The sequence below is a fragment of the Vespa crabro genome, chromosome 5 (genome assembly GCF_910589235.1).
Source record: "Vespa crabro chromosome 5, iyVesCrab1.2, whole genome shotgun sequence".
NCBI lineage: Eukaryota > Metazoa > Arthropoda > Insecta > Hymenoptera > Vespidae > Vespa > Vespa crabro.
Genome location: NC_060959.1, coordinates 5,212,778 through 5,230,262, shown reverse-complemented (window position 1 = coordinate 5,230,262; position 17,485 = coordinate 5,212,778). Strand labels below are relative to the sequence as shown.

At 33.1% G+C, this 17,485-nt stretch overlaps 3 protein-coding genes across 3 annotated transcripts in view; 2 read left to right on the top strand and 1 right to left on the bottom strand.

Annotated features, from left to right (window-relative positions):
* Nucleotides 1-9,598, top strand: part of LOC124424127 (centrosomal and chromosomal factor-like) — a 73,680-nt gene extending 64,082 nt beyond the window's left edge. The window contains exon 5 of the mRNA XM_046962722.1: nt 9,580-9,598. Coding sequence (XP_046818678.1) covers nt 9,580-9,583 — 4 coding nt within the window. The 3' untranslated portion in view covers nt 9,584-9,598. The remainder of the gene's footprint in view (nt 1-9,579) is intronic.
* LOC124424362 (cAMP-specific 3',5'-cyclic phosphodiesterase) overlaps nt 1-17,485 on the top strand; it is a 335,250-nt gene that overhangs the window by 105,630 nt on the left and 212,135 nt on the right. The window lies entirely within an intron of this gene.
* LOC124424364 (tetra-peptide repeat homeobox protein 1-like) lies at nt 11,074-12,614 on the bottom strand. The gene is made up of 2 exons (XM_046963305.1): nt 12,412-12,614; nt 11,074-12,328 (listed from the first exon to the last, which is right to left on the bottom strand). Exons 1-2 carry the CDS (start codon nt 12,463-12,465, stop codon nt 11,549-11,551), a joined length of 834 nt encoding a protein of 277 aa, XP_046819261.1. The 5' UTR covers nt 12,466-12,614; the 3' UTR covers nt 11,074-11,548.

Here is a 17,485-nt window from a genome sequence, read left to right as displayed (position 1 = left end):
AGCATCAGGTGTCTGGAACCCGTGTTCTCCTCGCGTCCAACAAGTGGTGGTGTTGGAGGGGAAACGCGGAAAACCAGAAGAGATCACGAACGTTGCTGTTTGCGGTTGGCAAGATCCTCGATATGACCCTTCCAAACAAAATTCCTTTTACCTACTGACCGACTCTTATCGTATCGTTTAACCAATCTCCTTCAATGACTATGACAATCACCATGATATAGGATTATCCTTACAGTTTCTATAACTCACAATCACTATGCATGCTTTGTACATACATACGTATTATTACGTTTACTGTTACTGTTTTAGATCATTCGAGGATCGATGGCTTTGAATGGATTTTATTCGATTTTGTTTTTTTTTTCTATTTTCTTTTTCCTTTTTTTCTTTTGTTTTTTAATTTCGATATGTGTCTCATCGAATTCATTTAATAAATTTTTATTGTTTCTGTTATAACTTTTCTCAGAAACGTTCAATTAGATTTTATAGCGAATTTATTGGTTTCCCCTTTAATTTCTCTATTTATCTAATTTTCAAATAAACCTCCACGTAAAATCAGGTACGACAGCCGAGATTCGTTCTCTATTAAATCCTACTCACTTTCATACTCTAATTTATCTTCCACTTATCTCGAAACTTCAAACGTTCTTTTAAGATATATCTCTAATGGTGTTAGGAAAGACAGAAAGAGAAAGAGAAAGAGAGAGAAAGAGAGAGAGAGGAAGAGAGAGAATGAGAAAGAGAGAGTCTCGTTTCGTTTGTCAATGGAATTCTGCTTTGAGTTAACAGACGGCGAGGTCATATCTGAAACGAATAAATGGAAATTGCCTTTTAAGTTACTTTTAAACAAGATCTTAAAATACTTGACAAAATTCTGAATTAGAAAGAGTTTTCGTTAGAATTAATTACAAAATTCCATTAACATTCTTTGACAATTTCTTTTTCTTTCTTTCTTTCTTTCTTTCTTTCTTTTCTGTTTTTTTGTTTTTTATTCTTATTCAATTTTTCTCCTTTTCTTTTTTGCCCAGTGATTCTTCCAATGCTTCTCTTTAAAATCGAAATTTCTTTCATTCACGTTTAACAGAACCGTAATTAAACTTTCGGTTGATGGACTTCCGAAAGAAATAAAAGGGAACAAAAAAGAGAAAAGAAAAAGAAAAGAAACTGTTTCTTCGTTCTCCCATTCCTATTTTCTATAAATTCAAAAAGACCATTATTTAAGATCCGAAAATCCTCTTTCATCTTTACGATATCACCTTATTCCATGTTGGAGTAAGGCTCGAAGTCCCACGGGAAATCATGTTTCGTTCGTCTTCTCTTCCTTCCTATCACGCCTCGCGTCTTCCCTTTTTTTTTCTTTTTTCTTTTCTTTTTTTTTTTTTTTTTTTTTTTTAAATTATTCTTGGAAGAATCATTCCTCGGTTCATCGTTCGTACCAAAACGAAACACGAATAACCTCTCGCGTAAGTAATTCGTAGAAGAGTTTCTTAGCCAATCTCGTAGACCCGGGCGATTTAATCTTAAACTTTCTCGCTTCGATATATATATATATATATTTATTTATTTTAGTAGGAATATATCAATATTTCTGTTTTATGGACCATTATCAATTTCTCTAATATTTTATAAGATCTCTTTTTCCTGAATGAAATTTTACGAAGTAATAAATTAAATTCATCAATATTTTATCAATTTTTTTTGTTTAAGTAATGCAAGGACGCGTTTTTTTCTTTTTTTCTTCTCTTTTTCTCTCTCCGCCCCCCCCTCTCTCTCTGTCTCTCTCTATCTCTCTCTTTTAAGTATTTCGAACTCACCAATAACTTTATCTCACGGATAACTTTATGCATTCGTACGGCCATTAAAGATGCATCAATTTCTCCCAATTCATCCGATATTAACTTTAGCAAATAATCAGTTTTAGACTATCCAATCGATATCTTATGAATTAAGCATTTATATATCTATATACCTAGTCTACGTAAAGTCGTGATCAAATTCGATGGATTTGATTTTATTTTAAATTCCAGTCATGTTACTTTATCAAACGAAACAAAAATTTCTTCATTTCTTTTCATCCTACGTTTCTTTTATTTATTTATGGTAGTCTTTTTTCTCTTCTTTTTTTCATTTTTTTTTCTTTCTTTTTTCTTTCTCTCTTTTTTTTTCTTTTTTTTTTTTTCTTTTAATTAACTCGTGAATTCTAGACCAGATTTAATTTGAAACTTCGTCGTTATTTACAAGTTACGTATTATGTGAAATTAAGATGCAGTAAGGGTAAACTTTTTTTTTAATACTGATACTTTTCTCTCTCTCTCTCTCTCTCTCTCTCTCTCTCTCTCTCTTATTAATAACTATTTACATAGGATTTTATTTTCTTAATAAATCATATATCATTGCACATGCTTTGAAACGCGTACCGTGAAAGTAAACGTAATCAAAGTAAAGTGATGAAAATGGCTACTGTTCTGTTGAAATTCAGACAATATTTATTCATTCGTTGTGTTGTATTCATAGATCTTTCTTCTCTTCTTCCCCCTCCGTCCTTTTGCTCTGTGCGTTAGTGTGTGTGTGTGTGTGTGTGTGGGTGTGGGTGTGGGTGTGGGTGTGGGTGTGGGTGTGGGTGTGTAACCTTGAACTCTTAACCTTCATTCCACGAGGTCAATGAGTCGACATTAGATCTAGACCGTTGCGCTTAATGCGTAGTATCGTTAACTGCACGTTTTTAATCTACGAAAATTCAGTTTTGTGTGTGTCGGTTTGCACATTTATTATCGCTAAAAAAAAAAAAAGAAAAAAAAAAAAAAGAAAGAAGTCTTTTCCCTATTACTTGCGAAAGTTGTTTTGATGTACGTACGAATGAGCTTTAAGAGCAAAAAGGAAAGGAAGAAGTGAATGAAATGGGTATCCCAGCTTTTCATTCGCACCCACCAACTCCCATTATCCAAGCTTCGCTCGAAAGATTTAGAGAAATGTTGAGCGTAGCGTAGATGCCTCTTTTTAGAATAGTTTCCTTTCCTTTTTTCGTTAAAACTTGTATGAAGCGATGGGAATCATGTCATCGGTTTTTCTTTATGGGAAATATGAAAATTTATCTGAATCTTCATTATATACCGTCTACCAGTCTGTGTTCCATTGTTCACAATCACAAGAGTACTGTACAAATGTCAGGTAACAGTAACGAAGCAGAGAGAGAGAAAGAGAGAGAGAGAGAGAGAGAGAGAGAGAGAGAGAGAGAGAGAGAGAGAGAGAATTAGAGAGAAAATTAGAGAGAGAGAGAGAGAGAGAGAGAGAGAGAGAGCATAATATTAGGTTGAAATTTCCAACATGGAAGCCACCAGAGGATAGAAGTTACGTAATGTAGAGAGCACCGATCATTTTGGTCTGCCTTACCAAACAGAAGCCATTTAAGTGGAATTATATCTAAAGCCATAAAGCGACATCGGCCGTTAAAGTATGAGCGTTTTATATATATAATAGAAATTATAATTTTGCAAAGTTCTCGTATATATAATATTAATTAGTAAAATTCCTCGTCGAAAGGTAAACTATATTTAATCGTTTAACTATATTTAATCCTTTTATATCGGATAAATTTAAACAACGGGGGAAGGGGGATTACATTAAACAAATATGAATAATATATCATTAGAATATCGTCTGATCTCATTCGCATGTATTATCATTTCTATATAGAAACGATCGTATACATTTACATTAGTCTCACGTAAAATGTAGTACCCTCTCTCATCCCACCCTTAAAATACTTCAGCGCAGTTGTTATTTATGCGTAAAGCGTATTAAGCGATTTACGAGTCGAAATTGTTATACGTTCTTAAATGAGCATCAATTGTCGGATCGTATCAGTCGTCAGTGCAGTCATATTTCATGAGATGGGAAAGGAGATTCGAGGCAAAATGAGCGTAGATAGACGAAACTATCGTGATTTTTCCAATATGTATTTGGAACATGGAGAAGAAAAAGAGAGAGAGAGAGAGAGAGAAACGTTATGATCGATCGGTCATTAATTGGAACGAAATTGTATCGTCGTTGGGAAGTAATCGGTATTGCATGCGTTGAACTATCGCGTGTAGGTTATGAAAAACAAGGGAGATTCGCGAACTTCGCCAGATAATTAAGCATTGACGTGGCCTGACTGGCTATCGGCAAGCGACGGACTCTGTCTTTCTCTCTCTCTCTCTCTCTCTCTCTCTCTATCTATCTATCTATCTAACTAACTATCTCTCTCTTACTCTCTCTGGTTTACCTTGTAAAAGCATCATTCTCTCTATCACTCTCTATCCTTTCTCTGTCCACTTTGTGTGTGCATATCTATTCATCTCTCTCACTCTCGCGCGTTAAATAGAAAACAATTGGTCCGAAGCCGACGTTGCGTGGCGTAGCGTACGTCCACCTATGCGTATATGTGTACACGCGTGTGTGTATGTACATAGAGATAGATATAGTTAGAGAGAGTGAGAGAAAGAGAGAAAGGGTGAGAGTGAGAGTGAGATAGATAGATAGATAGATAGATAGAGAGAGAGAGAGAGAGATTCCCCATGTGTGTAGACGTAGAACACAAACGTGACGAACGGGCGGGCGTAACGATATCGATAAAGTTATGCCAACGTTCGTTTACGATGCCGTTGTACCTTCTATTCGCGACAGCACAACGTTCTAGTACGCTCGATTAACGTCACTCATATACGACTATATTCTGTCGAAGACAATATAATTTTATTACGTAAGCGTACTCATATGAAAATTATTTTATCATGAAAACGCTCGCGTTATCTCTTTTTAATTTTGTGTCATCCTTCGAAAGAAAGATGGAAAAGGATGTAAAATTAAAAGAGAAAAGAAAGAGAAAAAAAAGAATAGAAAATTAGAAATAGAAAATAAATAAATAACTTGAAAAGGAATGGAAAAAAAAAGACGTCTTTCCATGTTTCGTGATCCACATTTTGACTTTATTTTTCAGAAAGTTTATATTTAAGGTAGAAGAAATTATTTCGTTCTTCTCTTTTTCGTTCTCTCGGTGATTATTTTTATTTATTAGTCTTTTTTTTTCTTTTTTTTTTTACTTTTATTTCAGTTTTTCCTTATTATCGTTATTTAATTTCGTCCCTAGCGATACGATCGATGGCGATGTAAATTCGATACCCGTGACGTCAGTACGTTCGTTCTGGATAAGAGCATTGCATCGTGTTGAAGTATTGGAGAGAGATAAGTATAGAAGGAGAAAAAAATGGGAGAGAAAGACAGACAGAGAGAGAGAGAGAGGGAGAATGGGAGGGAGGGAGGGATAGAAGAAAGAAGGGATGTATAAAATCGAAGACGGGGTTGATGCACGATAGAAATCGATTCGATTTAGGCGCTAAAAATAAGTTCTCGCGCAATTAGATTAATCACGCTAATTAATATCGGCTTTGATTTGCTTAATATACATGTTACCCGGAGACACTCTTAATGCTGCTGTCACTTCCATAGATGCCGTGTTTATGTCGGTTGGAGTTTTTAAATACGGAAAAGGGACCTTTACTCATCCAACGAAGAGTTTTATTTAAATTTATCAGCTTGGGAGAATAATATCTTCAGACGGATCTTATTTGAAAATCAATAGGATGGAAAAATCTTATAACCTGATCAATTGGAAATGAATTGCTTCAAGATATTGATTTTGGATTTATACCATGTATTTCTTCTTCTCCTTTTTCTTTTTCTTTTTTTGTCTTTTATTGTCCTTTTTTCATCATCCCTTCGTCTCAATGTTTTAACATTTCAGATATTGTTTCTCTTTTTGTTCTTATTTATTTATTTTTTTTTTCTTTGATTGATTGAAGTATCGAACAGTTCTCTTTGAATATTTAACGATTTCATATTATCTTTTTATACGATTGTTGGTAAGAGAAAGACAAAAAGACAGAATACGTATAAAAGGAGAAAATATGCAAAGCGGATTTGAAAAGAGATCCAGAGTAAACGGATACCGTTTATTCATACATACATGCATATCTACGTCATATTTGCTGATGAAAATGGTCACATTTATACTCGTCATCGTACTGTCATCGAAAAGTATAACAAAAGAAAAATAACGCGATGATGCTCGATATAACTACCCTCTTCTCTATTTAATATATATATATATATATATATATATATATATATTAAATATGTATATATGTATATGTATATGTAAATATATATATGTATATGTATTACCGTTCGCTGCTGTGATACTTCATGCGATAAATTGATATCAAACGTATGTCGTTCTTGTATGGATGTGTATATATATATATATATATATATATATATATATATTTGTATGCGTATACGTGTCTCACATCATTACATCAATGTAACAGTCGGTTGCCTATCATTTCGTACATAATATTATGACACAAGAGAAAAATGGATACATGAAAGATATGTTTTTATCTTAATGAGGTAATATTATAAATAAAAAATTAATGGATGTATATATATATATATATATATATATATATATATATATATTTACTATTATACTATTACTATTTACTATTTTACTGTTATACTATTAACTGATATATATATTCAATTAATTTCGATATATATGTAAATATCAAGATTAATTGAATTATATCGATCGATTGAGTTTTATCGAACGAATAGTCATCGTTTTGGATGAATTACGAAAAATTATTACGATAATGAAAACCAATCGAGACTTTACGTTAAATTGAAATTCTCCTCGTTGTCGTTAGAAGCCTAATCTTTTTCTCGGTTCGTTGCTTTTTCGATTTCGCTAAAGAACGGGAAATACTTCAAATTCGGAGTACTTTTTTAATGGCTCCCATCTAAGCGAAAAGGAAAAAGAGGAAGGAAGAGGAATGGAAAAAGAGAATGAGATTTTCCTTTTTGAAATGATTTAAAATTTTTATAAAAATTGAGGAAAGAACGAAGAAGAAAAAGATCAAAGAATGATAATAAAGAAAAAAAAGGGAAGGAAGGATGAAAGGGTTGGGATGATAATACGAATAAAGAAAATACGAGAAACTTGAAAATAGTATGGAAAAAGTATTCCTAGCTCGAATTTTCTTAACTTTCATTATCTTATTCGTTGTCACACGTGTCAGTAGTACGAAGAGTTTTTCTTATCGATTTTTACACAATCGAACGAATCAACGAACCTAACTGTAATACATAGTTCATTTTGTATTAAAACTGTATTGGAAAAAAAAAACCCATGAAAAATGTGCTATTTGACTTTTGTAAAAATCGACATATCCGATATCAATTTTCTATGTATACGTTGATTAAATGTAATTCGACGTGTTCGATAAAATTCTTTCGATAAAATAGCAGGAAAAAGATTTTCGAACCGATCAAAAATAAATATTTTCAAATTGCTATTATGTACATATGTACATATATATATATATATGTATATATTATGTATATATTATGTACATATGCATATAATATCTAAGTGGGAATAAATGAACGATAATGATTTCGATGATCTCGAGTGTTTATTTTCGAACGAACTCTGTTAGATATCAAAGAATTTCTAAAATAAACACAGAAATATTGAATTGCATTGGTAAACCACAAATGGTGAAGCTGTTGTTGGTATACAAATATAACATACATATGTATTATATTATACGTAGTAGAGAGAGAAAGAGAGAGAGCCAGAGAGGGAGAGAGAGAGAGAGAGAGAGAGAGAGAGAGAGAGAGAGAGAGAGAGAGAGAGAGCAATACAAAATATGATAGAATCGTATATGATGGGACTTTTCAAGCACGATTAGTAAACAAACTTATAATTCGATGAGAAGCTTTCTAGCGTTCTCTCTCTCTCTCTCTCTCTCTCTCTCTCTCTGTATATATATATATATATATATATATATATATATATATATATCTGAAATAAACTCAATAAATACGAAACCGATAGAAAATCGTGTTAATAGGTCAAGTCTGACAAATGTTATCGATTTTCATATTTACATATATTCATTTTTCATCAAAACTAACATTTTTATTAAAGGAATATATATATATATATATCTACTCTGTTTGTATAGAATAAAAATGAAAAACGAAAGAAAGAAAAAAGGAAAAAAAAAGAAAAAAAAATGGAATATTTTTTAATAGGTTTCATGTATCATTGGAAATTTATTATAGGTGTGCTTCACGTAGCATACTAACGGAGGCAAGACGGATAAATTATTGAGTCGTTTCACTGTTCGTGTGGTTAGATACGTCTGAAATAATTATTAGAATGCTAGCATGCATGTATGCATGCTTATACTATCGTATTTTACCATTGTATGGGGAGGGGTTATAAAGCGTTTGATTCTTGATACAGAAGATAAATTATTACGTTCCTTTTCTTGTCTATGTGTGTATAAATGGACGAATGTTACTATCATTCCTGGAAGCTGGTATATGTTTGATCTAGATAAACAATTCTTGGTATACGAGTAATTAATTAATATATTACGCGGGTCATAGTAACGTGGAATTAGCGTAGTTTCGGTTTAAGTTTTCGATATGCTAATGGACCACTCTGAATGGCGTTGGTACGTGTGATGTTGGTATGTGTGACAGAGCAAAGTAGAGTGATCGAGAGGGAGAGAGAGAGAGAGAGAGAGAGAGAGAGAGAGAGAGAGAGAGAGAGAGAGAGAGAGAGAGAGAGAGAGAGAGAGAGATGTTAGCGAGTTCTAAAACCGTCCCTAGGGATAATTTTACGTACACGTACTCTACTTATATGCTCGGGTATAGACAGGTAAGCGATGTTTCATGCAAATACTCATAGTTTATGCGACGGTCAATATCGAACTATGTCAATGTACGATTCTATGTTATGTTGATCACGTAACATACGTGTTATAATATTTCTTGAAATTTTGTATCTATTTTTTCCTCTCTCTCTCTTTCTCTCTCTCTCTCTCTCTCTCTCTCTCTCTCTCTCTCTCTCTCTCTCTCTCTCTCTCTCTCTCTCTCCTTTGAAGTAACTTTTTTTTATCTATTTTTTTTTTTTTATAAATTTTTCAAATTAAATTTATCGATCTTCCGATAAAACGAGCTTTATTTATAAACGGAGATAACAGTGAAATTGTTATCCTGTATATTTTGCGAATTATTGTGTTTTTATTTCTATTTATTTATTTATTTATTTATTTATTTATTTATTTTTATTTTTTTTTTTTTTTTTATTGATACAATATGTATTTCATCGTGACTAAAAAACTTTCGCATTCGTAGATCTTCCAGATTGAATTCCATTAAGTAATCCGATGAGACAGATGTATCTTTGATCGTACCCATTCAATGATATATTATTCATTTTGTATTTACATACTGTTGTTTCGTTTCTATTCTATTTTTCTTTCGAACTATTCGTCTTGAAAATTGTTTTCACCCATTAATTTAATGGAAAAATCATGATAGAGAGACGTATTCCTTTGGAAACACAACCCATTAAATCATTCAATTTTTTTTTTGTAATCTATAGTGTATAATTATATCAATGTATGTCTTACAAAATTTAATTGTTTTTAACAATATTTTTTTAAAATTTTGTTTCAGGTAAGTTCACAATATAATAAAGGCTTTAGTGAAAAGGATAAGGCTGAGTACTATATGTAAGTAAAATCATTTATTGTTTCATTCAGAGAAAAACAAAATATATGAATATTATTATTATAATATTTTTTTAAAAATAATATTCTTTTCTCAATAGAAAAGTTGAACGAAATAAATCTTATAAGTATTTTATCCGTTGTTATTGAAATCATATTGTCGATATGAGGTAGATTTCTGTATTACCATCTGATGGTATTCATTCTTCGATTACCATTTGAGATGAACTGTTTTATCGTTGGTAGGAAATTATTTTCAACAGTAGTTAAATGTTTTAGGTTGATAAGTAATATACGAAATGTAACGATTTTATGCGAACTATGCAAATTGATCGTATAAATTGTAAATTCTTTATCTTTTATTTCGTCTTGATATCGAAATAGAATATGAAATTGGAGAACGCATTTGCATAGACAGATAAGTTTGTAATAGAATATTAATTGGATATTCTTTTAGAGATGGTGCTTTTGCGCTTACGGCACCATCTTTCACGAACAAACGTAAGCCTTTATTCATAACATTTGAATTATTGATCCACTTGTTATGTACTTATACTACTGAAGCCACACCAATTAAGAAAGCGAGAACATTCGTAGTATTTGCATACATACATTATTAAGATATACATATCCAACAAACGTTCGCGATTACTTGAGAAAATAGACGTGTGGTAATTTCGTATGAATTTTTTATTTAAGAGTCGTGTACTAGTTTTACGCGAACCGTGACACTTTTAAACGCTCTTGACTATAAATCATCATAAAATTGGATGTTTAAGATTCTAGAGAGACATTAAGCTCACAACGTAATATGCACAATTTCTTTCTTTCTTTATTTATTTTTTTTTTATTTTTATTAATTTTTTTTTCTTTTTTTTGTTTTTTAATTGTCCTTCCAACGAAAATGAAAAAGAATATAAAAATTAAATAGAAAAAAGAGAAAATAAATATATAAAGCTCAAAGAAGGAGATGGTAAAGTTCACTCATATAGCAGCCTGACCCGATTTACGTAGAGCTTGGCGGTTCCATATGACGCGAAAGGAGCTTTGCTGACGTAATTCTACCCCACGCGAACTCTACATCGACCAATCGAGCTATGAACGTTTCCTTCCCCCCCTCTTCCCCCTCATTATAGATATCTACAAATGTACTCGTTTGTGTACTCTCTCGGTACTACTTTTAGTTTTAATACAAACGTAAGATTCGATTTCGTTTTATGCATTGCCATTCAATTTTCTTTTCCATTTATCGAATATTAAGAAATTTTCAGCATTCAATTTATATTGCATTTTAGGTCTATCAATTTTCTAAAGCTTACTTTACTAAAGCTTCTCTCTTCCCGATTAAAACTATCAGTTTTATCGTCGTTCAATGTTTATCTCCTCCCTTATGATCACTGGTAATATTGAACTTAATTAAGCGTTAATACGAATATTCTAATTTATTCTGCGTAAAATTCAAGAAACTTTTCACAGTTTATCAACTTTGTCCTACAATAGAGAATTATCCAATCCAAAATTAATTTTACTTCAATTTTGTCAATTTATCGCTTACATGGTCTTACATCCCTTGTAAGTAAATTAATCCATATAATTTATTAGTTAGTTCTCCGGAAGTATTTCTTAAGTTTAATACTGCTAATCGTAATGTTTCTTCAAAAATTAACGAATTAAGAAACAATACTCCGTATATCTTTATTCAGATATTACTTTAGAAAGAAGGAAAATAAATAGTCGTTGAGTATCGTAACAAAATAAAAAATGTATTTATTACATTAAACATTGACTATGTTGTTATATCGTTACGATGCTTGGCTTACGAAGCAAACGCATAAAGGTACTTAGTTGTCGATTTTCAGAAGAACAAAGAATTTGTATATAACCGTTAAAACTTAACGTGATCATTGGACGTTTGTTCACCATTTCTTCGATGGAACAGGATAAGAATATCCAGCATCTCCTCCGCTAATCGATCCACCGCCGTTAGAAGAATATCCATGACCAATGCTGACATCTATTCCAGAACTAAGTCCACTGGCCAAACTAGATCCAAGATCGGAGTAACCACTTGAAAATCCAGTCGATAGTCCGCTTGAAAATCCGCTTGAAAAGCTACCAGCTCCTGTAGAACCTAACGAAATCGATGGGCCAACTGAGACAGGAACTGGTACTGGATGGGGAACTGGAACAGGTACGGGTTGAGGTACGCGGATTTCGACTGGTTGAGGTACTGGTACAGGATAAGGACGGTCGACCTTAACGGGTACATGACGAGTAACTTCGACTGGAACTGGATGGGGCACTGGTACCGGATAAGGACGATCAACTCTAACTGGAACGGGATGAGGTACTGGTACAGTTCTTGTTACTTCGACCGGTACAGGATGCGGCACTGGAACAGGAACTTGAACTTCACGATGAACGGTGACGCCGGTTATACGTTCAGGTCTGGCTCCTAATATCACACCTCCTGAACTTCCTCCATTTAACGAGAATCCTGAACCAAGTCCGGAATCGAGACCATAACCGATAACTCCAGAATTCAATCCACTGGAATATAAACCAGATTTTAATCCACCAGTGGAGTAACCACCCAAACCAATTCCGTTTGAATAACCAACGGAGTCTCCTAAAAGTAAACCACGTTTGTCATGTTTCTTCCCGGCTAATACGGCCGTGGCTAAGAAGAGACAAATCTGAAAAGATCAATAAATAGATATTGTCGATTATTCAATTATTATCGATTGATTTTTAAATTTTAAACCGAACCCGTACGTACAACTAAGATCCTCATTGTTGTTGCTCTTGCGTTCTGTCGACTCGAGTGTGTCATACTTCGCTTTCAATCGCGCTTTTTATATGCCAGACTGTGACCAGATGGCAATACGTTACCAGGCCAAGTAGGAGTACTTTCACTGGAGCAGCTACACGCCCTACCGAACATACTGCTAACTCCTCTTGATTTTTTTTTTTTTCCCTTTCTTCTGACCGGTCCATCTGATTCTTACCGAACTTGACGATACGTAACAACGGTACACCGTTAAGGTAGCGCGTAATTCATGGTAACTGTTCCAATTTCATGACACAAAAGAATGTACGTAATACCAGGGTGAATCAACGATCGATCAATGTTAACCGATCTCCATCTTTCTCCATGGTTTTATTATTTTTAAAATTGACAAATTAATAATATCGCGTTACTTCTTTGTCTTTCATTAAGGCAAACACTTTCAAAAAAAAATTTCATTACCTATTAATCTATCATACGTAATAATAAGATTCTCTTTTTGAATATTTAAATCTTGATTGATAGATAAATATATCGAATTTTTATCGGAATAAATTGATATAACGATTAAAAATATTTTACTCTATTAATTAGTTCATATATATATATATACGAACTGATAAAATTAATGATGTGAATTAATAAAAATTAGAAAATTTTAGATTTTTATTAGAAAATTATTAGAATTGTTAGAAAATTTTATCTAACAATACATATGAAAATACTATTATTTGCAAATTATATTCGATATAATGGATGATATATAATGAATTGCCTTTCACAAATTATAATTCTATGTCTCTCCTGTTTGAGAGTCCCTTCCAATTCTTTTCTTTTTTTTTTTCTTTTTCTTTTCTTTTTTTTTCCTTTTTTTTTCTTGGAAGTCTTACAGAGCAGGAAGCAGTGCTCTCGTCTTGTCCTCTTCCGTTCACTTTCATGCAGCCCCGTTGTGTCATCGCAAGCAGACGACGATTAAGATATGTCCGATGAGAGAGAGAGAGAGAGAGAGAGAGAGAGAGAGAGAGAGAGAGAGAGAGACAAAAAATACATATATTAAATTAAAAGTCGACCGTTTACGTAAATATTCCCCCGTCTTCCCTCCTTCCACACACCCTCCGATCCTCCCGCATACGTTTCTTTTCCCTTCGTGAAAACTAGAAATCGTATTTATTTTCGAACGACTTCATCAGTTTTCATGATATTCATGATATAACGAGACACATGCGAAATCGTGATGGAACGTTATCGTTTCGAATCGAGTTATTTATCGCGACATTTCTACATTTTCGAAAGTATAATATTAACCTAAAACGTAGAAAGTGATAGTTTTTAAAATACTCGGAGAGACCTATTGACAAAATCTTTCTCAATCTCTGTTTCTTTCAGCGATCAGTGCGATCAATTCGAAAACGAAGGAAGGATGGATGAATGGAGTTGAATTGTGCGTGTGGGGGGTGAGGTGGGAAGGAGGAAGGGAGAGTGAGGGGAAGTGTTTTCTTTTTTTTTTTCTTTCTCTTTTCTTTTTATCGTCTATTTAGCCCGATAATAATCCGTTTCCGTTCCCGTTGAAAGTGAAATATCCAACGCGTTTCTTTATATTTACCATTTAAGGGATTTCAATCAATTATACGAGATAGCTTCGTCTTTTTCTCATAATTTTATCTTTTCTACGAGATGCTTCATATTTTTCTCGTCGCTCCTTAGATATCTTCTATTTCTACAAAAAAAAAAAAGATAAAAAAAGAAAGAATGAAAGAAAGAAAGAAAAATGAGCTATTAAGTGAATAATATCTATTCCTTGTAACGTGTCCGGTTTAGTAAAAATATGTCTTAAAGTATCTAGTTGATATCTTTCTTTGGGATTTTCTTTCTTCCTTTGGGATTTTCGATCTTTCCCTCCTTCCTTAATTTTTGCCTTTCTTTTTTCCTATCTTCATCCCTTCCTTCCTTCCTTTGGGATTTTCATTCCTTCTTTCCCTTCTTCCTTATTTATTGCTTTTCTTTCTCTATTTCTTCCTTTCTTCCTTCCTTCCTTCCTTCCTTCCTTCCTTCCTTCCTTCCTTCCTTCCTTCCTTCCTTCCTTCCTTCCTTTCTTTCTTCTTTTCATCTATCTATTTTTATTTTTTCTTTTTATCTGAGTAAAGGACCTTTTAAAAAACGTGCACGCTGCAAGTTTCGTGATAACCATTTCGACGTTCTCTTCTTCTTCCTCTTCTTCTTCTTCTTTCTTCTTCTTTCTTTTTCTTTTTTTTCTTCTTTTTTTTTCTTTTTCTTATTTCCTTTATTCTTCTTCATCTTTATCCTCGTTGAAGTTCTTAACGAAAAAAACGTGCATGTACATATATCGTCCACATTCAAAATTCAATGGAATTTCTCGAAACGATTTATATTCACCGTGTATACGTATCACCGCGAAGGTACGTTTTATTTAAATTACTCGCAATGCTCTCTGAAAAACGTGTCGCAATTTAGTTTCTCTATATCGTGGGACGTCGTGTAAGATACGGAAAGAAATCATGCATCTCTCGAAAGCTTTCCGTTTTTCGATAAAGGAACGGACTTTCCTTCTAAAAGAAGACGAAGACGCAAAAGAAGAGAGAAGAAGAAGAAAAAGAAGAAGAGAGAGAGAGAGAAAGAGAGAAAGAGGAAGAGAAATCGTCTTAAAATGGAGTAAATTGTAAAATGAAACACGATTTCCATTTCATTTTCTAAGTGGTAAATCGTCAGCCACTAAGATATGATGAATCGATAGATACTCACGAGAAATGGATCAGCATTTCTCGTAAAAATTGAAGAAAAGAAAAAAAGAAGAAAAAGAAAAAAGAGAAATAATAATAAAATAAATAAAGAATAAAACTAACTCGAAATATGATACCGATAAAATAGAGGAAGAGTATATATATATATATATATATATATACACATATTTACTGCTATCATCTAACCTTACTTTTCATTGAATCTTGTGATTTCCTTCGGGATTATTCGCGATTTTACGAGGCCGGTCAATGTCGTATTTTAATATCGATATATTACGTTCGTTGAAAATCGTTGCGTTTCACGTTTTCCCATTCTCCCAATATCTTTTTATTTTTCTATTTTTTTTTTTTTTTTTTTTTTTTTTTGAAAAGTTATTTCATAAGTATTTCGTACGGTTCGAAATAGAAATGAATTGTTCTCCGTATAAAAAAAAGTAATTTGCAAAATCGAAACAGATGATTGGTAGCTTTTATGAAGTTAGGAAGGGGGTAGGAAAAGAAGAAGGTCGAGAGTTTTCGTTGAAACGCTTTTACCCCGATCGGAAATCTGTCTCTCGAAGATTCGATTTCGTCACGGTATGTCAGTACCACAGTGCCATTTGCCGTTGCTCCTCTTTTTCAACTCGATTTTTCTCGCTCGCACGCGTCCGATACATTGCATTTGTTGAACGAAAGAGAGAGAGAGAGAGAGAGAGAGAGAGAGAGAGAGAGAGAGAGAAAGAAAGAGAAAGAGAGAGAGAGAGAGAAAGAGAAAAGGAATATAAACAAGGTCATGTTCCGAAATCGAGAGGATGTGCTTCGCAAAATTCTAGATCGCATTTCATAAATTCTATTATCTTCTTTGTCTATCTTTCTGGCTAAATTCTATTCTATCGTTTGGAAAAAGAATTAGATTATTTTCCATATATAGAATTCTTGAGAAACCTGAATGATCGAAATTATTACGAAATTTTTGCAATTGACGTTTTATCTCACGAATAGATTTTATCTGTATATCCACGTACATGGATATATATATATATATATATATATATATATATATATATATGCTGATAAATACATATCATAGACGATTCATTCACGCATGCACGTAAATGCGGTTGAACGATAGATGACTTTGCTCGGATTATACCGCCATATACGATGTTTTAATTGCCAATCTGTTCTTTATATGCCATTTAGATGTTCTTTTCCTCTTTATATGCTCCATTTTTTTATTATTCTCTCCCCCCTTCCCTCTCTCTCTCTCCCTCTTTCTCTCTATCTCTCTTTTTTTTTTTTGTTATTCCCTTTATTAGTTCAACGAAATCCGAAAGTTACATATATATATATATATACACATATCATTTGCATAACGAAAAAAGTATCATTTTGATGATATAACTCTGACAAAATCATGAATTAAGCCGGAAGTGGTTGATACCACTAAATTGATCGATCGATCGTTTACGGTATGGTACAGTCCGGTTTAGTATGAGGCAGCAAATGAGAGAGAAAGATATAATTGCACGAACGAAGATGGCAGTTTTCTACGTTTAACTTGTGATCCAACATAAAAGTAAAAGGCGTGGAAACGACGTTATCCAACCGGACCAGTTTGCGAATCGAATTCTCTTCTTTTATTCTTTCTTTTTTTCTTCGTATATATTTTTCTTTTCTCTCCTCTTCTCTCTCTTTCTCTCTCTCTCTCTCTCTCTCCCTCTCTCTCTCTGTCTCTCTCTCTCTCTTTTTTTTGTTTGTTACATCGGCATATAATATGTGTATGACCAAGCGAGAAAGTAAAGATCGATGACTCGCGTTCGAGCCGAGTGAAAATTCGATCTTAAATAATCTTTATTCGATCGTTTCAAACGAACGTCCGATTATTGGATTGATTTCAAATTTTATTTTCTATCTATTTTTAAATCAATAATCAATTTATGTATTTATCTCGTGATATTGGAATGGTAGATTTAAAAAAAAAGAGAGAAGAAAGAAAGAAAGAAGGAAGGAAAAAGAAAAGATAGAGAAAGAGAAAAAGAAAGCAAGAAAGAAAGAAAGTAATGGATAGTGATCGCGGTTGGGCCATGAGATAAAATTATTCGTCTCCTGAGAAAGGATAATGGATTGTCCTTCGTGTACTCGTGAAAGTAACTCTTTGCGTAACCGCGCATGTCGCTTTTTGGACAATATGTGCAACAACGATTTTCGGTACTCGATCTTCTTTCTCTTTCTCACTCTCTCTCCCTCTTTCTCTTTCTTTCTTTGTCTCTCTCTCTCTCTCTCTCTCTCTCTCTTTCTCTTTCTCTTTCTCTTTTTCTTTTTCT

Excerpts from the sequence above, each read along its gene's own strand:
- LOC124424364 (XM_046963305.1), bottom strand. The coding sequence starts at position 12,465 with ATGACACACTCGAGTCGACAGAACGCAAGAGCAACAACAATGAGGATC. Across the intron at positions 12,329-12,411 it reads CAACAATGAGGATCTTAGTT|ATTTGTCTCTTCTTAGCCAC; the intron begins GTACGTACGGGT and ends TGATCTTTTCAG.